This window comes from Cyclopterus lumpus, chromosome 24, assembly GCF_009769545.1.
Source record: "Cyclopterus lumpus isolate fCycLum1 chromosome 24, fCycLum1.pri, whole genome shotgun sequence".
NCBI lineage: Eukaryota > Metazoa > Chordata > Actinopteri > Perciformes > Cyclopteridae > Cyclopterus > Cyclopterus lumpus.
The window spans coordinates 21,237,603-21,259,851 of NC_046989.1; the positions used below are offsets into that span (position 1 = coordinate 21,237,603).

General features: G+C 44.6%; 1 protein-coding gene across 5 annotated transcripts in view; it reads left to right on the forward strand.

Annotated features, from left to right (window-relative positions):
* Positions 1-22,249, forward strand: part of cd2ap (CD2-associated protein) — a 57,017-nt gene that overhangs the window by 6,817 nt on the left and 27,951 nt on the right. For 3 of the 5 annotated variants that reach the window (XM_034526956.1, XM_034526957.1, XM_034526958.1), the window contains exons 2-5: positions 7,388-7,545; positions 19,058-19,235; positions 20,608-20,708; positions 21,704-21,830. In XM_034526956.1, coding sequence (XP_034382847.1) covers positions 7,388-7,545; positions 19,058-19,235; positions 20,608-20,708; positions 21,704-21,830 — 564 coding nt within the window. Of the gene's footprint in view, positions 1-139; positions 3,234-7,387; positions 7,546-19,057; positions 19,236-20,607; positions 20,709-21,703; positions 21,831-22,249 lie in introns of those variants that run through there. The other 2 variants (XM_034526959.1, XM_034526960.1) reach the window with 2 other exon arrangements.

Sequence of the window (22,249 nt, forward strand, 5' to 3'; positions counted from 1 at the left end):
AATCTAGAGATAGGGTAAGGAGATGAGTGTCCTCTGTAGGGGGGCCGGGCTCAGTCTAGAGATAGGGTAAGGAGATGAGTGTCCTCTGTAGGGGGGGCTGGCTCAGCCTTAGAGAGGGTAAGGAGATGAGTTTCCTCTATAGGGGGGCCGGGCTCAGTCTAGAGATAGGGTAAGGAGATGAGTGTCCTCTGTAGGGGGGGCTGGCTCAGCCTTAGAGAGGGTAAGGAGATGAGTGTCCTCTATAGGGGGGCTGGGCTCAGTCTAGAGATAGGGTAAGGAGATGAGTTTCCTCCTGTAGGGGGGGCTGGCTCAGCCTTAGAGAGGGTAAGGAGATGAGTGTCCTCTGTAGGGGGGGCTGGCTCAGCCTTAGAGAGGGTAAGGAGATCAGTGTCCTCTATAGGGGGGCTGGGCTCAGTCTAGAGATAGGGTAAGGAGATGAGTTTCCTCCTGTAGGGGGGGCTGGCTCAGCCTTAGAGAGGGTAAGGAGATGAGTGTCCTCTGTAGGGGGGGCTGGCTCAGTCTAGAGATAGGGTAAGGAGCTCGGACATCAGGATGGAAGTTGGAGTTGAGGCGCTACTCCTTCGTGTCGAAAGGAGTCGGCTGAGGCCCCGGGGAAGACCCAGAACCTGCTGGAGGGATTCTATCTGTATCGACATCTTCGCTAAGGCAGACGAGCCTCATCTGGTTCCATTCTTTTTTTTCTGAACATGTTGCTTATGTTGTCAGCAGGTGCCTCCCTCTTGGCATGCGCGCAACCATGCTGAAGAGATCGCAGTAAAATAAAAACGCTAAATGGCAACAAATTGAAGCAGAATATTTATTTGGTAATGATTACTTCTACCCTTCACTGCGTTTGTTTGCCAGTTATTAATGCAAATTATTTCAGCGTCATGAACAAATCTTCAAACTATTCAGTGCAGCTCTAGTAACTGCCCATGAAGTACACACACACAAACACAAACCACCTGTTTGCTGGCTGCGTTTAATGTATTCCGAAAGGCATTTCCTCCAGGGTAACAAACCAAGAAGACTTTGTCCACTGCTGGTGTTTCCCAGGCCAACACCCTTCACTCAGTGCTCTCTCAGCAGCAGCAGCCAGGAGGCTGTGAGAGAAGTGCCTGACCACTAGACCGTCAGACTGCATCTATGTCTGTTGCTTGTCCTCACGCAAATAAAAAGGGAGACATTAAGCTGCTGGCCTGCTGCTTAGCACCACAAGCAAAATAACTGTAATGTATGTTGAGGATTTCACCTATGAAGTGCTTCTGTCAAGAAATCTGTTCATGAGATCCTGCAGAACCTGTTGAATATTGAAAATATAGGCACACTCAATCCAATGCCATTAAAAAGATATATAAAAACAACACTGATTTAGGTTATAATGTACAAATGGTTATTATACAATGTACAAATCTCTGTTGTGTCCACTGGCTAGCTAGTTGCCGGCGCTCTGCACTGCGCTCGTGGCGGTTACCACCGCTGAATTTTGCCCCTTTTTTTGTGAATTTTTAATCCAGTTCTGGACAAAAGCGTCATGTCAATGTTGTTATTTTAAAGATTGTGTCATAACCAATGTTGCACTAGTGTTTTGAGGCTGTATAATTTGTACATTCACAGACTAGCTTCATATGATGTAAATGGATGTGCTCATACACCTGATTGGAAAGCTGATTGTGCAGTTTTTGATCCGTGTTCCAAATGTTTCTTTTCTCCATACAATGTAAAAACTGTGATAACTAGTCTTACATGATTTTTGACTTTCAAAATAGTTTTAAAATGTATAGGAAAGGGTAAGAAAAGGAAAGAAACTGTTTTATGATTCTTTGCTGCTTTTATTTGGGGTTATATCCCAAACACAATGTGTGAGTAAGTGTCCAGCAGTGTGTTTGGAGGTGATTTTAAGTGGTACTGAGTTGACTGACTGGTTCCTCGGGCGGGGTGTGTTTGTGCGGTTGCCGTGGCGCCGTAATCTGCGTGGTTGCAGAAGGTCCCTCTGCTCTACGTCCAGTCGTCTGGAAGATGCCCCGTCAGCTCAGCGGAGCGTGGATCTTGTTTTGTTTACTGCGGCAGACCATATCTCTTCCTGTGGCTCCACGGACGGATAGGCCCAAATAACGTCGGGGGCCTCGGTCCAGCCGTTTATTTGCGTAGTGCTCAACTTGTGTTATGTGATGTACGTGTCTAAACAAGGTGGGCTGCTTAGGGCCGACTACGTTATAAACTGGGTTGATCTACAGTGCTGGTGTGGTTTTATGACCGCCGCACTATGCTACTTCAATAGTCACCAGGATTTAAGGATCTTTTATTGTCATTACGCAACACAATTCAGTTGTAGCCCGTTTGTGACAGATGTAAACACAGTCTACCTCCTCTCGTCCCACCGTTGTCCCGCTGTCTGTCCCGATGTCTGAACCATGGAGCCAGATATCTCTGAAGGTGTGGGCTCAACAGTCACCGACCTCCCACAGCTTTCACCCATCTTATCTTTCTGCTACCAGCCAGCAGCATATGCCATTAGTGATAAACAAGAAAATAACAAATCAAGACAATGTAGCAAAATTCATGGGAGCTACCGATCGCAGCATACATGCGCCCCGGTTACCACTGACATTCAGTAATTTAATGTACAGCAACAGCCAGCGCTACAGAGCTAACAGGATCATTTCATTGGTCAACACGACACCTGTCATTATATTGGCTGGTTGTTGGAGGTTGGCCCAGGCTGCTGTAGCGTTGAGGCTAAGGTCAGTGATGTCAGATGGGGAGAGCAGAGTCATTCGCAAACGGCGACGGCGAAAAAGGCCAAGTTCAACAGCAGTTAATCGTGTGTGTGTGTGTGTGTGTGTGTATACCCACTCTTCGTGTGTTTGTTTTGGCTGTCCTCGGTGTGAAGTCAGCCATGCCAGTTGAGCGTCTCTGCCATGAGTCATGTGTTTTTAAAGGGTGAAAAAAATAAAACTCACTACCAGTTAGTCCTCTGCAGCCCGCGTTTTATTTTTAGAGGCTGCTCAACCTGCTGCACTGGAAGTAGTCATGTGACCTGCCAAAAGTCTTTCTTTCTCCAATCGCTCCCCGTTTTGTCGTTCTTGTGATCGCAGATGTGTTCAAGCCCTTCCAAATATTACACGTGTTGTATCCACGGAACACGTAAATAACCTGTTTGCATGTGGACACTATGCTTGTTTCTAAGTAGAAGTATCATTTTGGATGTCTCTTCAAATCCTCCCAACAAGGTAGGTCTTTTCAGTGTTGGACAAGCAGCCAGTAAACAAAGGCAGACGATATGAATGTATGATTATGACAATTATAATAACATGCCAAAACATAATCACAATTTAAGATGATTAATCTACATGAGTTTCCTCGGTGAAACGATTACTTTATTGCAGCTTTGTACCCCAGCAGCTTTGCTGTCTTATTGTTATCGTGGCCTTTATCTATATCCATTTTATTGGTGGGATTGTAGCTCAAACAGTAGTTTTACAATCACAAAGTATGATTTTCTGTCATGTTGAACCCCTATGCCCGTCGTCATGCTCTTTGGTCTCATGGTGCATACATTGATGTATAAAGAGGTGTTTGAGGCGGGGCCTTGTTCAGCCCTTTGGAAGTGGCGAATAAAGGTTGAATTCAGTGTAGGGTTGCAAAGGGGCGGAAAGTTTCCGGTAAATTTCTGGAAGGTTTCCACGGGAATTTTGGCTCGGAAATTTTGGTACTTTTGAAAAAAGAAAAATGTGCCTACGTTTTTTTGCAAAAGCATATAACAGGGAACTTAAATGTAGTTGAGAACAAGACCATGCACGCCGAGCTCAGCTGGACCCTGAATGCAGCTGGTTGGGAACGTTGTCTGCCAGAAACATAAACATAAAACGTTGTGTTGTTTTTGAACGTCTTTGTCATCAGTGTTGTCTGAATGTTTCAGCCCTATGTCTGGCAAGTGTGAGAGTGCCGAGTGGCGTAGAGGCCAAGAGCGGTATTGCAGACAGATAGAGATTTAAATTATAGCTCCCAACATATTGAAAAAAATAACTGAACTAGTTCACTTTTTGGAGCTGTGAATCAAAGGGAATACACCTTTTTTATTCAACGTTCATGTTTTGGTTGTTCGATGAAAGAATAAAGTTCTACTCACAAAATGTCAAAAATGTCATTTTTAAAAGTTGTATTATAAATGTTTGCATGCATGTCTGCTTATGACAAGGTACATACAGTTAAATTACCCCCAAGTTTTCTGTTAATTCCTGTGGAAAGTTTCCAACTTTGAATATTCCCGGAATTTTGCAACCCTGATTCAGTGTATAAAAATGACTATTATCCATCAATCCATTTTCAGCCGCTTAGTCCAGGGTTGGGTCGCGGTTGCAGCAGACCCTGCAGGCTGACCCAGGCTTCCTTCTCACCTGCAACATTTTCTAGCTCATTCTAGGGGATCCCAAGGTGTTCCCAGGCCAGCTGGGAGATATAATCCCTCCAGCATGTCCTGGGTCTACCCCGGGGTCTCCTACCAGATGGACGTGCCTAGAAAACCACCGTCCAGGAGGCATCCGAATTAGATGCCTGAACCTCCTCAGCTGACTCCTTTCGACACAAAGGAGTAGCGGCCCAAGATCCAAGTTCCTTCCTGCTGTCCGAACTCTATAACTCTAATACTCCATCTTACCCTCACTCGTGAACAAGACCGGCTATTAGTGCAACTTTAAAGTCCTAATGATTTAAATAAGTGCTATTCAAGTGTTCGTACTGGAAAAGTTGATTAATCTTTAAAGAAAAAGGTGTAATTAACTTTCAACCTCGCAATGAACGGTCACGTTTGAGACTGTAAATGGAGTCAGAGCTGAGTCAATAGATCTTCCTCCTTTGTCGGCCCCACCGTATTTAGTCTGAGTTTGTAAGATTAGATCAGTGGTCATTGTGATGCTTCTGTGGTCCGCGAGGCACATTTTGATGTGGTTCTCACCGCAGAAACTAAACAAAAAGTGTTTTTCTTTTGCAGCATTTTTGCCCAATTTAAGCCCAAGTCGTTCCTTCCTTATCTTGTAACGTCAGAAAACATTTTGTTGAAACACTTGTATTGGTTTGCGCCGACAAAGTTCCTTCACACACTTCCTGAGCAGTACTACATTTTCCATATTTCAGGGAAAGGAAGAAAGGATACTTTCTGTGTTTTGCTAACCAGTCAGAGATTTGGGTGTGGGACACTAAACCAGAGTGTTGGAATGACTGACAGCCTTCTAACGACCTGGAATAGGTTTGTCTGGAGGCCACATAACCCATCAATGACATTCAGACGCTAACCCGATCACGGCAGAGTCCAGGGCCCCGTTCCTCGTACGTGGTTCAACTAAGTCGATCAAATGTCCTATTAGCCATCTTAAATTAATCCGGTGATTGAAGTCAGGTATCTCGGTATCTCAAAGGCTGATCTGCGCTCAAACAATATCGTTAATTTGCCACCGCTGTGAGGGCTAGACAAGTATGGCAAAATATCACAGACAAGTTAAATGCGTAATGCTGCGGTCACACTAATATTTGCAATGCTTTACTCTCGTGAGTTTACTCGCCCGACTATTTGTGGTTTATTCATTTGCTTCATTCGTGCCAGAGAGGGGGCGTGGCTTATCTCCGTGGCTTTAATTCAATCAATTGAAGCAGTGAAAATAAATTGTGTGATTCTCTCTATTCTTCTCATGAGTCCACCTTAATAATTTTCAAATATTCTGGAGTCGTGGACGGAGCCTCAACATTTGTTATGAGGCAGGTGGAGTCACAGATCGTCTAAGGTGTCATGGGTATTGTACACTACATGAGTATTGTACAGTACATGATTAGCCTACAGCAGGCAATTGCAAGGTCCATGACCTCTATTGTCAAAGACATGTGATTGTTTTCAATGTAATTTGAGGAACATGATGTCATAAGTACCTGCACATTAATGCTGTGAACGCCTTTTGATTGACAACATCTGCCTTGTTTGGGCCAGAGGGAGATTTGATGGCTCAAGAAAGTCTGTAATAAATGATTCCTTGTGGGCAGAATGAATAGCGCTCCTTCATCAATGGGATCTCTGAGGAGGGGAGCTGCCAGTTTATCCTGCTAACGTAAGTTAGCCTGCGCTGGAGCAGGTTAAAGTTTTTGGATGCGTTGCCCAGGTGGGGGCAAACTGCCTACCCCAAGCGAAGGAGTTCAAGTATCTCGGGGTCTTGTTCACGAGTGAGGGTAAGGTGGAGCGGGAGATTGATAGGCGGATCGGTGCGGCTGCAGCAGTAAAACAGGCGCTGTACCGGTCCGTCTTGGTGAAGAGGGAGCTGAGCCGGAAGGCAAAGCTCTCCATTTACTGGTCGGTCTACGTTCCAACCCTCACCTATGGTCACGAACTCTGGGTCGTGACCGAAAGAACGAGATCTCGGATACAAGCGGCCGAAATGAGCTTCCTCCGTAGGGTGGCCGGGCTCAGCCTTAGAGATAGGGTAAGGAGCTCGGACATCAGGGGGGAGCTTGGAGTCGAGTCGCTGCTCCTTCGTGTCGAAAGGAGTCGGCTGAGGCCCCGGGGAAGACCCAGAACCTGAGGTGGTTCGGGCATCTAGTCAGGATGCCTCCTGGACGCCTCCCATTAGAGGTTTTCCGGGCACGTCCAACTGGTAGGAGGCCCCGGGGAAGATCGAGGACACGCTGGAGGGATTATATCTCCCGGCTGGCCTTGGAACGCCTCGGGATCCCCCAGAATGAGCTGGAAAGTGTTGCGGGTGAGAGGGAGGCCTGGGTCGGCCTGCTGAACCTGCTGCCACCGCGACCCGACCCTGGATAAGCGGGTGATAATGGATGGATGGATGGATGGATGCTATGGTGATTTTGCCAAACTTGCTTCATGGAACCGAAAAGCCTGACTTATGTAATCTTATCCTGAAAATTATCCGGCTAATTCAGTTAGCCAGGTACGAGGAACGGGGGCCGAGTTCAGAACCTTTTTTATTGTCAAATTGGGATGTCCTTCCGCACGTTCATTCTCGCGAACGCGATTTACAGTGGAGCACCTGGAAGGGAATTTCCTCAAATTTGGCGCTTGACTCAAGGATGAACTAATTATATATATTTAGTGGTCAAAGGTCGCCGTGACCGTACGTCCATCCTGCTCTTGTAATATCTCAGGAATGCCTTGCGCTCAAGGTAAAACTGATTATAATGTTGTGGTCAAGGATCACAGTGACCTCATTAAACCCATTTCTGGCCGCAGCTCAAGAACTTGTGTCCTAATTATTAACAAAAGTTTTAATATTGTGACTACTGCAGGCTACTCTAATTACGGAATTGCCCTTTCAGTTTTCTACACAAACTACCTGAATAACTGTCTCGTTGTTTCTGTTACACTCTTTTTTTCCCCACCGGGCAGAGGTCGTGGTGGAGTACGAGTACGACGCGCTCCACGAGGACGAGCTGACCCTGCGGCCGGGCAACGTCATCAAGAACGTGCGATACATCGAGGAGGACGGCTGGATGGAGGGAGACCTGAACGGGAAAAGGGGCCTCTTCCCCGACAACTTTGTAAAGGTGAGAGGAAGAGGAAGGCTCTTTTGTTATTCGACCATAAGAAACTCCAAACTACAGCTGATCATTTGCAGAAGTGCACGCAATGTTCTGCTTGGTGTTATCTTAGTTTATACTTTTACTTTCACCTTTATTTTATGTTTCCTACAACCAATTATGTGAAAGTGTGGAACCGAAGCTTAACTGGTAAATGCTGAGTCAAGTACTGTCTTTCTCCTGATTTGTGACCTTGTGTTCTAACTGTTATTTGAACAGAATCCTATAAGAGGAGGTGTGGAGCTCACATTGGAGTCCACCTGTCGCTGTTTTAGTATATGGCATTCCCAGTGAGCAGCAGTATTAAATCTCAGTTTTTTTTCTCAAATCCAGACTCTAAGACACAAGTGTCAAACTCCACCACGTCATTTTATGTGGTCCGTGACAGCTTGAAAGACATATGATCATCTTTTGCCGGAGCAAAAAAAAAAAAAAGAAAAGAATCCTGTGCTTTTATTTTGAAGGGAATCTTTTAATGCAGCGGAGTGCCGTCTATTCACAATCCTTCATGCTGCGTTCACACCAAAAGCGAAGCAAACTTTCGCGTTGCTTTACTCTCGTTGCTTTACTCTCGTTGCTTTACTCTTGTTGCTTTACTCTCGTTGCTTTACTCTTTTTGCTTTACTCTTGTCTCGTTGCTTTACTCTCGTTGCTTTACTCTCGTTGCTTTACCACTATTCTGCTTTGTACATGTTGTGGACATCCCACAAACATCAAGCCCTCGTGTCTTGGTTCAGAATATAATATTATATTATCCGTAGCCGCACACAGCTTCACCAGGAACTGCGTCTGGATGACGGCCGCTTCCAGACGATCAACTTATCCTCCAATACAATATTATTATATTATATTATTATATATTACAATATGTACACATACGACATCCCTGACCTTTGACCTCACATCGGATCAGGAAAAACTCCCCAAAAATATTCACAGGGAAAAAGGGAAGAAACCTTCAGGAGAGCAGCAGAGGAGGATCCCTCTCCCCGGATGGACAGAAGAATAGATGTCATGTGTACAGAATGAACAGCGTTATGCCGCGTTCACACCAAATGCGTTGCGAATTTTTCGCGCGAGTATATCCCATGCAAAGTCAATGCACAGATGCGAATTTGCGTCGGCCGGCGCGAATAACGAAAGCCAATCAGCGTTGAGACACTCCACCCCCCCAAGATGCTCCACCCCCTGGCTGCTGCTGTTCTAGTAGCGCTGTAAGCGGAAGGTATCCAGACGTAGTCGGTGAGAGTCACCGAGCTGTGTGAGCCTAGGGGTTATGAACCCAGACATGAGGGCGTTAGATGTTCCAACGTTTATGGGATGTCCACAACAAGTATAAAGCAGAACTAGTGGTTATTTCTTCCGTGGTGGATGAAGGAAATTATAACTGTTTTTACAGAGTAAAGCCAAGGAGATAAGCCACAGAGATAAGCCACGCCCCCTCTTAGGCGTGAATGAAGCGAATGAACCAACTTGTCGAGCGAGTAAACTCACGCGATTAAAGGGGCGTTTGGTGTGAACGCAGCATTAAAGAGTTACAACACATTCAATGAATGTAATGTATGAATAATTATTAGTAGTAGGCATGGACCACGATCCAGATTTCCACAATCGATGAAACAGAAGGAGGAAGAGAGGAGGGGGAGAGGAGGTGCATCAGCGCATCAGCAGGGCCATGTAGGCAGGAGGCATTGCAAAAGAGGCCGGACCAATGAGGTCGGCCTTTTGAGGCAGGAGGCCCAGAAAAGGAGGCAGGGCCATTGGGAAGGAGGCCAGGTCCAGGCCAGGGGCTGGATGTAGGAAGCAGGGGCAAAGGGTCAGGACCCAGGACCAGCTTCAAACACAGCCAGGTCCAATGGACCCTGTGAGGCGAAAAAGGCACAAAGACTCCGGGGAGGAAGCAGAGTTAATAAGGTGCAATGGAGAGATGTAAATTCATCCATAAGGAGAGAGAGAGAAGAGGAGATAGGTGCTCAGTGTATCCTAAAACATCCCCCAGCAGCCTATAAGCCTATAGCAGCATATCAAGGGGCTGGACCAGGGCAAACCTGATTCAGCCCTAACTATAAGCACTATCAAACAGGAAAGTCTTAAGTCTATTCTTGAATGAGGTGACTGTGTCTGCCTCCCTGGTTCCATAAAAGAGGAGCTTGATGGAAGCTGAGAACCACTGGTCCAGACACATCTGTCACACATGTTCTTAGCAGCTCAAGATTACGAGTTATGTCCTTCTCAACTGTGACAAAAAAGCTTTGAACAAAGTTAATGTAATAACGTGCCTTTGATCTTTGAGTAATGTGGGTTTCTTAACCCTAAATTAAATGGATTATTTTATAATAACATAATACTAATTTATAATTTGTTTACATATATTTTTAAATTTATATAAATACATGTACATTATTTTTAAACTTGAATAAACAATAATCAAATGCAAAGACAGTAATTTAACAATATATTCGGGAGTAGTTACATTTATACAGTGTTACAGTTACAACCGGCCCTTTGAGGGCAGCATGAGGCTGATGTTGCCCACGGTGAACATGAGTTAGACACCCCTGCTCTAAGTCTGGATTTGTCGGCTCTGGAAATTACAATAGAGTATATCAGCAGGTGTTACAGCGCACGGTGTGGCGACGACTCCATTTTCTACCAGATGTTTCATCATGCGGTTATCCTCTCTGGTGTGGTTCGGTCAGACTGAACTAGGGTCCGTTGGCCTGGTTAGTCCGGGTCTTTTGAGATGGTGCGAAAGCTGTCAGTCGAACCCCGGTGTGGGAACCCAAACTCCCAATGTGACATCATCTACCCTTGGTCCAGACCAAATTAACTACAGGTGTGAAAGCAGGCCGAGAGTTTGTGTCTTTGTAGACCTACAAATTGACAAGGAGGCTGTTTGACCTCCAGTTGTTGCACTTTTGTTCAGATGAAGGACGTGAGGCGATTGATCATGAAAAAGAGAGCGCCGTCCAGCCTTCATTGATATCAGATTTGATGGACTATTTAAAAGCAGCACTTGATGGATCCTCGGTCAGCGAGTGTCCATTTCTGGTTGTCGAGGGTAATGACCACTTGATTTTCGATCAACACAGAGCTGCGTTATTGTCTTCCATTCATCATGGTTGGAAGAAAAGATGTAAATCTTTTTGATTGTCATCGACAAAGAGGATTTTTACTGCTTCCAACGTGTTGATGCTGAAGTAAACAGGAAGGTTTCAGCAAACATGCATGGGTTCTCTTCTCAAGGATTCAACTTACTTTCACCTTTATTTTATGTTTCCTACAACCAATTATGTGAAAGTGTGGAACCGAAGCTTAACTGGTAAATGCTGAGTCAAGTACTGTCTTTCTCCTGATTTGTGACCTTGTGTTCTAACTGTTATTTGAACAGAATCCTATAAGAGGAGGTGTGGAGCTCACATTGGAGTCCACCTGTCGCTGTTTTAGTATATGGCATTCCCAGTGAGCAGCAGTATTAAATCTCAGTTTTTTTTCTCAAATCCAGACTCTAAGACACAAGTGTCAAACTCCACCACGTCATTTTATGTGGTCCGTGACAGCTTGAAAGACATATGATCATCTTTTGCCGGAGCAAAAAAAAAAAAAAGAAAAGAATCCTGTGCTTTTATTTTGAAGGGAATCTTTTAATGCAGCGGAGTGCCGTCTATTCACAATCCTTCATGCTGCGTTCACACCAAAAGCGAAGCAAACTTTCGCGTTGCTTTACTCTCGTTGCTTTACTCTCGTTGCTTTACTCTTGTTGCTTTACTCTCGTTGCTTTACTCTTTTTGCTTTACTCTTGTCTCGTTGCTTTACTCTCGTTGCTTTACTCTCGTTGCTTTACCACTATTCTGCTTTGTACATGTTGTGGACATCCCACAAACATCAAGCCCTCGTGTCTTGGTTCAGAATATAATATTATATTATCCGTAGCCGCACACAGCTTCACCAGGAACTGCGTCTGGATGACGGCCGCTTCCAGACGATCAACTTATCCTCCAATACAATATTATTATATTATATTATTATATATTACAATATGTACACATACGACATCCCTGACCTTTGACCTCACATCGGATCAGGAAAAACTCCCCAAAAATATTCACAGGGAAAAAGGGAAGAAACCTTCAGGAGAGCAGCAGAGGAGGATCCCTCTCCCCGGATGGACAGAAGAATAGATGTCATGTGTACAGAATGAACAGCGTTATGCCGCGTTCACACCAAATGCGTTGCGAATTTTTCGCGCGAGTATATCCCATGCAAAGTCAATGCACAGATGCGAATTTGCGTCGGCCGGCGCGAATAACGAAAGCCAATCAGCGTTGAGACACTCCACCCCCCCAAGATGCTCCACCCCCTGGCTGCTGCTGTTCTAGTAGCGCTGTAAGCGGAAGGTATCCAGACGTAGTCGGTGAGAGTCACCGAGCTGTGTGAGCCTAGGGGTTATGAACCCAGACATGAGGGCGTTAGATGTTCCAACGTTTATGGGATGTCCACAACAAGTATAAAGCAGAACTAGTGGTTATTTCTTCCGTGGTGGATGAAGGAAATTATAACTGTTTTTACAGAGTAAAGCCAAGGAGATAAGCCACAGAGATAAGCCACGCCCCCTCTTAGGCGTGAATGAAGCGAATGAACCAACTTGTCGAGCGAGTAAACTCACGCGATTAAAGGGGCGTTTGGTGTGAACGCAGCATTAAAGAGTTACAACACATTCAATGAATGTAATGTATGAATAATTATTAGTAGTAGGCATGGACCACGATCCAGATTTCCACAATCGATGAAACAGAAGGAGGAAGAGAGGAGGGGGAGAGGAGGTGCATCAGCGCATCAGCAGGGCCATGTAGGCAGGAGGCATTGCAAAAGAGGCCGGACCAATGAGGTCGGCCTTTTGAGGCAGGAGGCCCAGAAAAGGAGGCAGGGCCATTGGGAAGGAGGCCAGGTCCAGGCCAGGGGCTGGATGTAGGAAGCAGGGGCAAAGGGTCAGGACCCAGGACCAGCTTCAAACACAGCCAGGTCCAATGGACCCTGTGAGGCGAAAAAGGCACAAAGACTCCGGGGAGGAAGCAGAGTTAATAAGGTGCAATGGAGAGATGTAAATTCATCCATAAGGAGAGAGAGAGAAGAGGAGATAGGTGCTCAGTGTATCCTAAAACATCCCCCAGCAGCCTATAAGCCTATAGCAGCATATCAAGGGGCTGGACCAGGGCAAACCTGATTCAGCCCTAACTATAAGCACTATCAAACAGGAAAGTCTTAAGTCTATTCTTGAATGAGGTGACTGTGTCTGCCTCCCTGGTTCCATAAAAGAGGAGCTTGATGGAAGCTGAGAACCACTGGTCCAGACACATCTGTCACACATGTTCTTAGCAGCTCAAGATTACGAGTTATGTCCTTCTCAACTGTGACAAAAAAGCTTTGAACAAAGTTAATGTAATAACGTGCCTTTGATCTTTGAGTAATGTGGGTTTCTTAACCCTAAATTAAATGGATTATTTTATAATAACATAATACTAATTTATAATTTGTTTACATATATTTTTAAATTTATATAAATACATGTACATTATTTTTAAACTTGAATAAACAATAATCAAATGCAAAGACAGTAATTTAACAATATATTCGGGAGTAGTTACATTTATACAGTGTTACAGTTACAACCGGCCCTTTGAGGGCAGCATGAGGCTGATGTTGCCCACGGTGAACATGAGTTAGACACCCCTGCTCTAAGTCTGGATTTGTCGGCTCTGGAAATTACAATAGAGTATATCAGCAGGTGTTACAGCGCACGGTGTGGCGACGACTCCATTTTCTACCAGATGTTTCATCATGCGGTTATCCTCTCTGGTGTGGTTCGGTCAGACTGAACTAGGGTCCGTTGGCCTGGTTAGTCCGGGTCTTTTGAGATGGTGCGAAAGCTGTCAGTCGAACCCCGGTGTGGGAACCCAAACTCCCAATGTGACATCATCTACCCTTGGTCCAGACCAAATTAACTACAGGTGTGAAAGCAGGCCGAGAGTTTGTGTCTTTGTAGACCTACAAATTGACAAGGAGGCTGTTTGACCTCCAGTTGTTGCACTTTTGTTCAGATGAAGGACGTGAGGCGATTGATCATGAAAAAGAGAGCGCCGTCCAGCCTTCATTGATATCAGATTTGATGGACTATTTAAAAGCAGCACTTGATGGATCCTCGGTCAGCGAGTGTCCATTTCTGGTTGTCGAGGGTAATGACCACTTGATTTTCGATCAACACAGAGCTGCGTTATTGTCTTCCATTCATCATGGTTGGAAGAAAAGATGTAAATCTTTTTGATTGTCATCGACAAAGAGGATTTTTACTGCTTCCAACGTGTTGATGCTGAAGTAAACAGGAAGGTTTCAGCAAACATGCATGGGTTCTCTTCTCAAGGATTCAACACAACACGGGGAGAGTAACTCGTACGTGCCACCGCTTGCTTTCCCTGTCGTATGCAGCGCCTCGGGGCAAAAGCCCCCTACAAGCAAAGTTGACCCCTTCGGCTTCGTGGTTTCACTGGCGCCTCCAATTCGACGGCCAAGGTGAATGTCGTGTTTACCACGGTGTTGATCCTGTTAACCATCTAAATCCCAAGCAGTCACATTTTTCTCTCTGTAGCCTTGTTTTTCACTGCAATAAAATAATCACACCTCCAATGGAAAGAGAACACCCATGACTACATGTATATGTGTGTGTATATATATATGTATGTGTGTGTGTGTATATATATATATATATATATATATATATATATTTACTGAATTTTTGTTGCATGACTTTTGGTCTCAGTCTAAACCTTCATGGCTTCCTCGTAGCGCGGAGGAGCTTGGAATTTAATGTTTTTTACACAATCTGCTTTAAGCAAAAGGTGACACGTGTAGAATTAAATGTTTTTGATGAAATATTTAAATTTCTAAGCTTTGTTTCGGTTGTTTTTCATCTTCTGACGGAAGCGTTTGTCACACACGATACTCTTGATTGTTTAAAGAAAACATGCTTCTCAATGCTGTGGTCCGGTTTTGGGGGATTCAGAAGGATAAAGAGTTAGTTATAGCTTAATAGTTGTTGTGTTACAACCAGTAGTAACCAATCGTGTCCCCTCTCAATGCTCAGCAGCAGCGCTCCTCATCTGTGTTTTCTGGGCAAGGTGTCTACTCAATGAGTCACTGCTGTACAGTTGGCTTATCTTCTCGCTTGACTTTTTTCTTTGGACCCACCCTAACCCTTCGTAGTGAGACAGGTAATCTGCTCAACGGCCTGGCCCAGTCACTGAGCTGGATGGTTAATCCTCTAAACAGCCTACTGGCCCGCTGAACTTTGCCCCGGACAACTCTGCCGATGGCCGAGACGTCATCTGTCTTCCTGCTACCTTTTATTATTTATTTTTTTTACGGCGTTGTAGCTACCGGGTGGAGGAACATGAAACATGTCTGGGGAGGAGATGGTAAGGAGAGCGCTTCATTGCGGTAACTAATTGAAATGAACGTGTGCCTAGTTCCTTAAAATGACTGTAATCAATGGAAGACTGTCAGGAGGGTAGAAGTGTCTGTGTGATTCATGTCTCAGGGTTTAGGTTTTCAGGTTTGTGTGATGTTTCCCAGTGTGACTATTATTGTCTCACAATCATGCTCTTAAGTCGTGGAACTAGTATCAACAGGAAATGTTGATAGGAACTGGATGGTTTTTTTATTTTATAGGAAATGCACCCACGCCTGGTGCATTTTCACTGCACCGGTACGCAGTTTGGTTCAGAAAGGCAGGCATTCAAAATATTAGCTTAAAGTAAAATGTACAGAAGTATTGGTATGAAAATATACTTTAAGTACCAAAAGTGAAAGTATACTCATTCTGCAGGATGAGCCATTTCAGAATAATGTATCTTATTGGGTTCATCCCTTATAAAGGTGGAGCTAACTACATCATATACGATTATGTACTACTTAATGAGGGGTGCATGTTGCACATGTTATGTGACAAGTATCAACCAATCGCAGTTTGTATAGAAGTCTGACTTTTACATTTCATGTCATTTAGCTGACGCTTTTATCCAAAGCGACTTACAATAAGTGCATTAAACCATGAGTCCAAACTCAGAACAACAAGAATCAAGCAAGTACAATTTCTTCAATAAAGTTAAACTACAGAGTACTATCAGTAAGAGACATTTAAGTGCTACTAAAGTGTTAAACTACAAAGTGTATCAGTAAGAGACATTTAAGTGCTACTACGGCACTACCTTCCCTATTCAAGGTATAGTCGAAAAAGATGTGTTTTTAGTCTGTAGAGACTTCCTGTCCTGATGTCAATGGGGAGCTCGTTCCACCAATGAGGAGCCAGCACAGCAAACAGTCGTGACTTCGTAGAGTGTTTAGCTCGAAGTGAAGGAGCTACAAGCCGATTGGCAGAAGCCAAGCGAAGTATGATGTATTACCTCATGTCAACATGAGTTTATGGTCTCAATCTCTAGTTTCAAGTCTTCTTTAATACAGCGTGATGTTCATTTAATAAATTATGCTTATTTAGAGTCAAACAGACCATAAAACCTACTGTGATTGACAGATTGTTGCAGCTACCAGTCGTATACGGTGCCTCCGCATTCCAAATATGGTAACTTACATGTATTGGTTGCGGAAAAAACTATATTAAATCAGACAGCGCAGCGCTGTGTATACATTTTTCTTTTAACCAAAAATGCTTTAAACTGGTTATTTCACACGGGCAAAATCACTGAAAAAAGGTTGCAAAACACTGGTCTAGACTGTATATCAGAAAGTAGACCGTATCTATGACATGATGTATGCATAATGTAGACCCATTCATTGTGCAGACAGCTATTCACGTCTAGTGGTACTGCACTAAAAAACTCCCAAAAACATGTTGTCCAGGTCTGGTATAGGGATCATCCACTCCCGATTCTAAACGGCCTGTTCCACTGCCACGCTGGAGATCTTCAGGTCCAAGTCCTAGAACACTCCAGACTCTCAGCCGTCGGCGTCGCCCCGTCAGTGTTTTTCTTGGAATGGCGTTGGCCCCTTCAGCCACGAGACCCGCCGCACTTGTCACGGACAAAACAAAAGGTCCTTTTTGTTTTTCCGAGTATGTCGGAAGAGGAGATGATCTCCATATTTAATGTGTATCTAATAAACAGCCCTGCTGTAAGCAGTGTGTGTAGACTTCTACGTTAATGAGTCTGTTTCTACCTCTGCAGTTGATGGGTCTTACTGTGATGTGCTCTGGTACAGCGCTGCAGGGACGACGTATTCTAAGAGGCCAACCGGGAAAGTTGGCATCACAGAAATTTTATTATCTCGCTGAACGTTTTTGTTCAGCGAGATAATCTTCACAAGTGAACAGCACATTTTTGCTCTCTTTTATTTTTGAAGGGTGAATGCAATTGCGTGGAGTAAAAAAAAAAAAACTACACTACTAGACTAGTTATTAGTAGGAGTATCTACTGGTTGTATTTAATATCGTAGAACGCAGTCTCTTAAGCTAGTGTTGGGACGAGGGAGCCGGAAGTTCACAAATTGCTGACTCATTTCCTGGCTTTTGGACTCATTCCTGCAGTGCTCTATTCTGATGCTTTTCCTCATGTCTGCACACACACACACACACACACACACACACACACACACACACACACACAGCTGGACTTCAGTCACACACACACACACTTAATTGCTGCTCCTGAGCTCCCAGTGTGACGCTTCTTATTCTTAATGGCTGATGCACCAGACCAATCCCTTCTTGATGGTCCATATGGAGTCCAAATCCTTAAAGAACAGGATGCATGGAGCTTCAAAGAATAGTTTCTGATTTGACTTCATTTTTGCGAGCCCAAGTACAAGTTTGGGTTCCTGCTTTTAGTCGCAGGCGCTCTTGAAAATGCAGGTTTGTTGCTGTGAAGACTTCTTTACGAACTGTTAGTTTGCTTAGCACCCAGGGTCCAAAGGGACACTCTCCAGGATGGCTATGGAAACCCGGTAGGAAACAGAGCTGAGTTCTTGAACACCTTATCGGTACTTTTCTGGTTGTGGTGTAATTTACGCTGCAGCTTCTCTTCTGCTCCTCCAACTTCCACCGTGACTGTACGTGCAATACAAATTAAAAAAGCCAATGCTTTATCAATACACCTGTTCAACGAGCGTAAATATTATATGAAAGCAATATTTCAATGGGTTCTGTCTCTCCTCTGCACTGCTGTGTTTACCCGAGCACGGCGAGCTACCTCGCCTATTTTAGAATAGTTAGAAACCAGCTCAAACAAAAGCTGTCTCTATTGTGTTTATCTTAGTTTTCCAGGTATCTTAAAATTTGGCAATACTGTAAACTTCTGCGTACATAACACTAATTTTACTGCACACTACCAGAGCCGTCACAATATCTTCACTACGCAGCCTTCTTTATGTTCGAAGACATTAGAATGGCATTTTAATACAATGAAATAAAGTAGAATCCAATTAGACAAAGTAAGTGCAAATACATAAATAATTGGAAAGAAATACTGGACCACAAATAAAGTCATAAGCTGCTGTGAAAGCAGGTGAGGACCGTTTGAGACTTTGTTCCCTGCAAATATGGTCGTGTGTGTTTTGGTAAGGATGGGCATTTTAAGTCATTTCCTTATTCTACTTGTTATTATCTTACTATACTCATACTTATACTTATTATACTCTTGGTCTGCAGCTCCCCGTTCTGAATGAATTGACAAGTGTTAAATACATACGACTCCATGGTGAGAACTGCTATCACCACGTAGCCCACACACACACACACACACACACACACACACACTCGATGCACCAGTGTCCCCCTGCGTGCCCCTGACACGGTTCAGCGAAGGCGCGCCGTGGACTTTGTGCCGTGTGATACACATCGCTGCTATCTCGCTGCTTGTGCATTCTCCTGGATGGCGGCTGGAGATGCTTTGTGTGGTTTCTTTGCGGTGCATGGGAATGTTTTCCAGACCACATCCAGGAGTGGAAGTGGTCTGGAAAACATTCCGTGTGTGTTTTGGCTGCAGTCCCAAGAGGAACAATGAGATCTACTGGGGTTCTTTTTTACAGTGTGCCGAGTGCGTATGGTCACCTCCCTGATGGGTTCTCTGGGCTTTAGGATTGTGGGTTGTGAAGTGAAGTTTACGTCCTGTGGTTTAGGAAAACGAAGACGTTCTCTTGAGAAGATGACTTTGTTGATGCGTCCCACCAGGCACACCATTACACTTCAACCGTTCACTTCTATTGTGTTCCATGTTGATGCTCGTGGTGCAACGATTAATAAAGGTTCCGGTTCGAATTTCATCACGGATCAGAACAAAAATATAACTTTTAGATATTAATACTAATTGCAGTTTTGTTTTGCTATGATGCATTAAAAAAAAATTAAAGCATGCTGCTGCAATAACGACGCGCTGAAACGGAGAGCTTCTCACTTATTATTATTTTGTTTTTGCAGGAAGTGAAGAAGGAATCCAAAGAGGTCAAGGAAACCAAGAGTGAGCCAAAAGAAGAGGCCTCCCAGCCTCTGAGGAGGGAGAAGAGTGCAGGGAACGTGGCCAACCTGGTCCAGAGGATGAGCACCATCGGCATCCCGACCGGCGGCTTCCTGCCTCAACCACCAGCCGCTTCCAAGAGTAAGACGCTCCGCTCTTTGTTGGCTTGAAAGCATGTCAGTAGTTGGCGTTAGGAATGCCATTTTGTGTCACCGCTAGGGTTGCAAAGGGGCGGAAAGTTTCCGGTAAATTTCTGGAAGGTTTCCACGGGAATTTTGGCTCGGTAATTTTGGTAATTTTGAAAAAAGAAAAATGTGCCTACGTTTTTTGCAAATACATATAACAGGGAACTTAAATGTAGTTGAGAACAAGACTATGCACGCCGAGCTCAGCTGGACCCTGAATGCAGCTGCTTGGGAACATTGTCTGACAGAAACATAAACATAAAACGTTCTGTTGTTTTTGAACGTCTTTGTCATCAGTGTTGTCTGAATGTTTCAGCCCTTTGTCTGGCAAGTGTGAGAGCGCCGAGTGGCGTAGAGGCCAAGAGCGGTATTGCAGACAGATAGAGATTTTTTGTCACGCTCAGAGGAGCAAAGTCTCCCCACTGCACTGGGCCCCGTGCTCGCATCAAGATAACGTGGCGTGGTAGTTGATCCGTGATGGGTATGAATACGGGTCAATATATCAGGAGACCGCCAGCTCTAAGCAGCTTGTAACACTTGAAACGTTACATTCTACCACTAATACTAATCACTGAAACCCCTAATGACGAGATGATTTTAAGAAGACAAATAGTGATTCTTTTTTAATCATTTGAATTGTTAGTTTTTTATGCAAATAACCAACTATAACTGACTATAACTAAATAGAAATTCTGATGTTTTTTTGTTTTTAAGGTTTACACCGACTTCAAAGCGGTTGAAATGATTTTGTTGGTTCAGAGGTGAAAAACAAGTCTTTACCTTGTAAACCTGCTGCTGTACCAAAACAACAATAACGCTCCTCATTGGCTGATCAGATATCGGCATCTTCTTTTTCTTTATTCCTGCTGATTTGATTCAAACTGAGTTTTGTGATCCATTGCATCTCCGCTATCTGTTGTTTGGGCACAGAAGAAGTGTGCATCACAAGATTTCCCCTGGTTGTCATGACATTCGACAGAACCTGCTTGGCAGTGACCGACCCCCCATCGGTCCATCAGGGGACTCACATGTGGGGTCCAGCTTTGTGCCGCTTCTTCTCTGCTTGTTTCATTTCCCTGTGTGCAGCTCTGCTTGTTCAGCAGGGTGTGTCTGCCACGGGATCACCCTGGGGGGGGAGTCCCAGATGATTGTCTTGTTCTCCCACTCGCTGGATTTACACCTTGCTTACAGTTTCACTCATCCCGGCTCTCACGCCGCCCCACCCCTCGCGTGCATACATACACAAACACACACACACACAGAGCCAAGCTCACAACAGGTCGGTTGACTAACTGGTGCATTTTTTTTGTTATTTTTTCCTCCTTAAGAGCCCAAGAGGAGACAGTGCAAGGTCCTGTTTGACTATCAGCCGCAGAACGAGGACGAGCTGGAGCTGAAGATCGGAGACATCGTAGACGTCATCGAAGAGGTACTTTCTAAATGCGTGCATCAACGTGGTGGGCTTCAGAATAAGTTCTATTGTAAAGCAGGAGGGGGGAGTCATTTCCTGGATTATCCACATGGGTCTTTTTGTGTTTAGGATAAACAACACAGCAGGGAGTTCAGTATTTGGTTTGTAATTTGAGACCCGATGGTTAAAGGTAATATTACAAGCACTAAATCTATGTAACCAGTGAAGAGCGGCTGTTAACGGGTTCATTCGTAGCACTGGCAAGTCAGAACAGGTAAGAGACTGCAGCAGCAGTGAGATGTGTGTGTGTGTGACCAACATTAAACGCATCATATGTGCCTTCTACAATGTACAAGTTGGTCTTTAACCTGTCAATTTATACTACTAATTGCAACAAATGCAAAACATTTCAGTTTTTTTTTCTTAAATGTTGTATTATTTGCTTTGCATGGTTGTTGGTGTAGTTTTTTCATTAATAATAACGTTATCATTGATGTGTCGATCATATATCTATGTGCACCCTATGTGAACCGTTGATCTGCCTTAAAGCCACACGAGTTAATCAAGTCGGAGAGGAATCAGGGTTTCATCACGCTCATGAAGAGAATGTTCACAGCTGTTCTTTAGTGCAAATGCTACATGATCTGAGAAGGAAAAAATGGCGGACCACAGGCTATAATTAAGATTATTGCTCCAGAAGCAGCAGCGCAGCGCCTCACGTGATCTCACGGGGAAGCCGATGTAAACAAGACGAGTACTGACGTGGCGCTACGACTCGCTGTAGTGACGCCTTGCAGTGAGGAGGGTAGACAGTCCTGATGAGAAACAATCATGTTACCTTACCGTCGGGTCACACATAAGAAGAGTCTGAAGAGTTCTGGATGTCTACGACTTGATCTGTGAACCCCTAACTACCTTGTAGAGAGGGGTGAATCCTGGCTACATTTTCAAGTCCAGAAAAACCAAATTGCGATATTGGGTTGTTTACATCTCCTCATGTCTTCCCCGTGCAGGTTGAGGAGGGCTGGTGGAACGGCAACTTCAACGGCAAGTCGGGACTGTTTCCCTCCAACTTTGTCAAAGAGCTGGACGCCACGGGAGAGGACGGAGACGCCAACGACGCGGCTGCAGACGAGACCGGTAGGACGGGGGGAACGGCAGACGAGCGGGCTCTTTGATCATTTTAAATAAATGTAATGGGAAAAAAGTGCTCTCATTGACGGTTTCCAATCTGAACCGGTTCGGTAAAATACGCAGACAAGACACGAAGTAAACTTGTAATTCACCCAGAGGACAGGGAGTCCAACAAGGAAAACAAACGTTACCGTTTCATGGGAGAACATATTGGAGAATTGTTCCTGCAGAGCATTTCCTCTAACCCCCCATGATGCTCTCTTTGCATTATGGCCATTCATTCGTTGTCAGCAGAATGAAGTGCAGTGCCGTTCAGGTGTCACAGCAGCTGAAACGAGCCTGAACAAGGCTGAATGTTCAGGGAGTTCTAAGCCTTCTGTCTGCCACATAAGAGCTGTTGTAGGTGTGTGTGTGTGTGTGAGAGA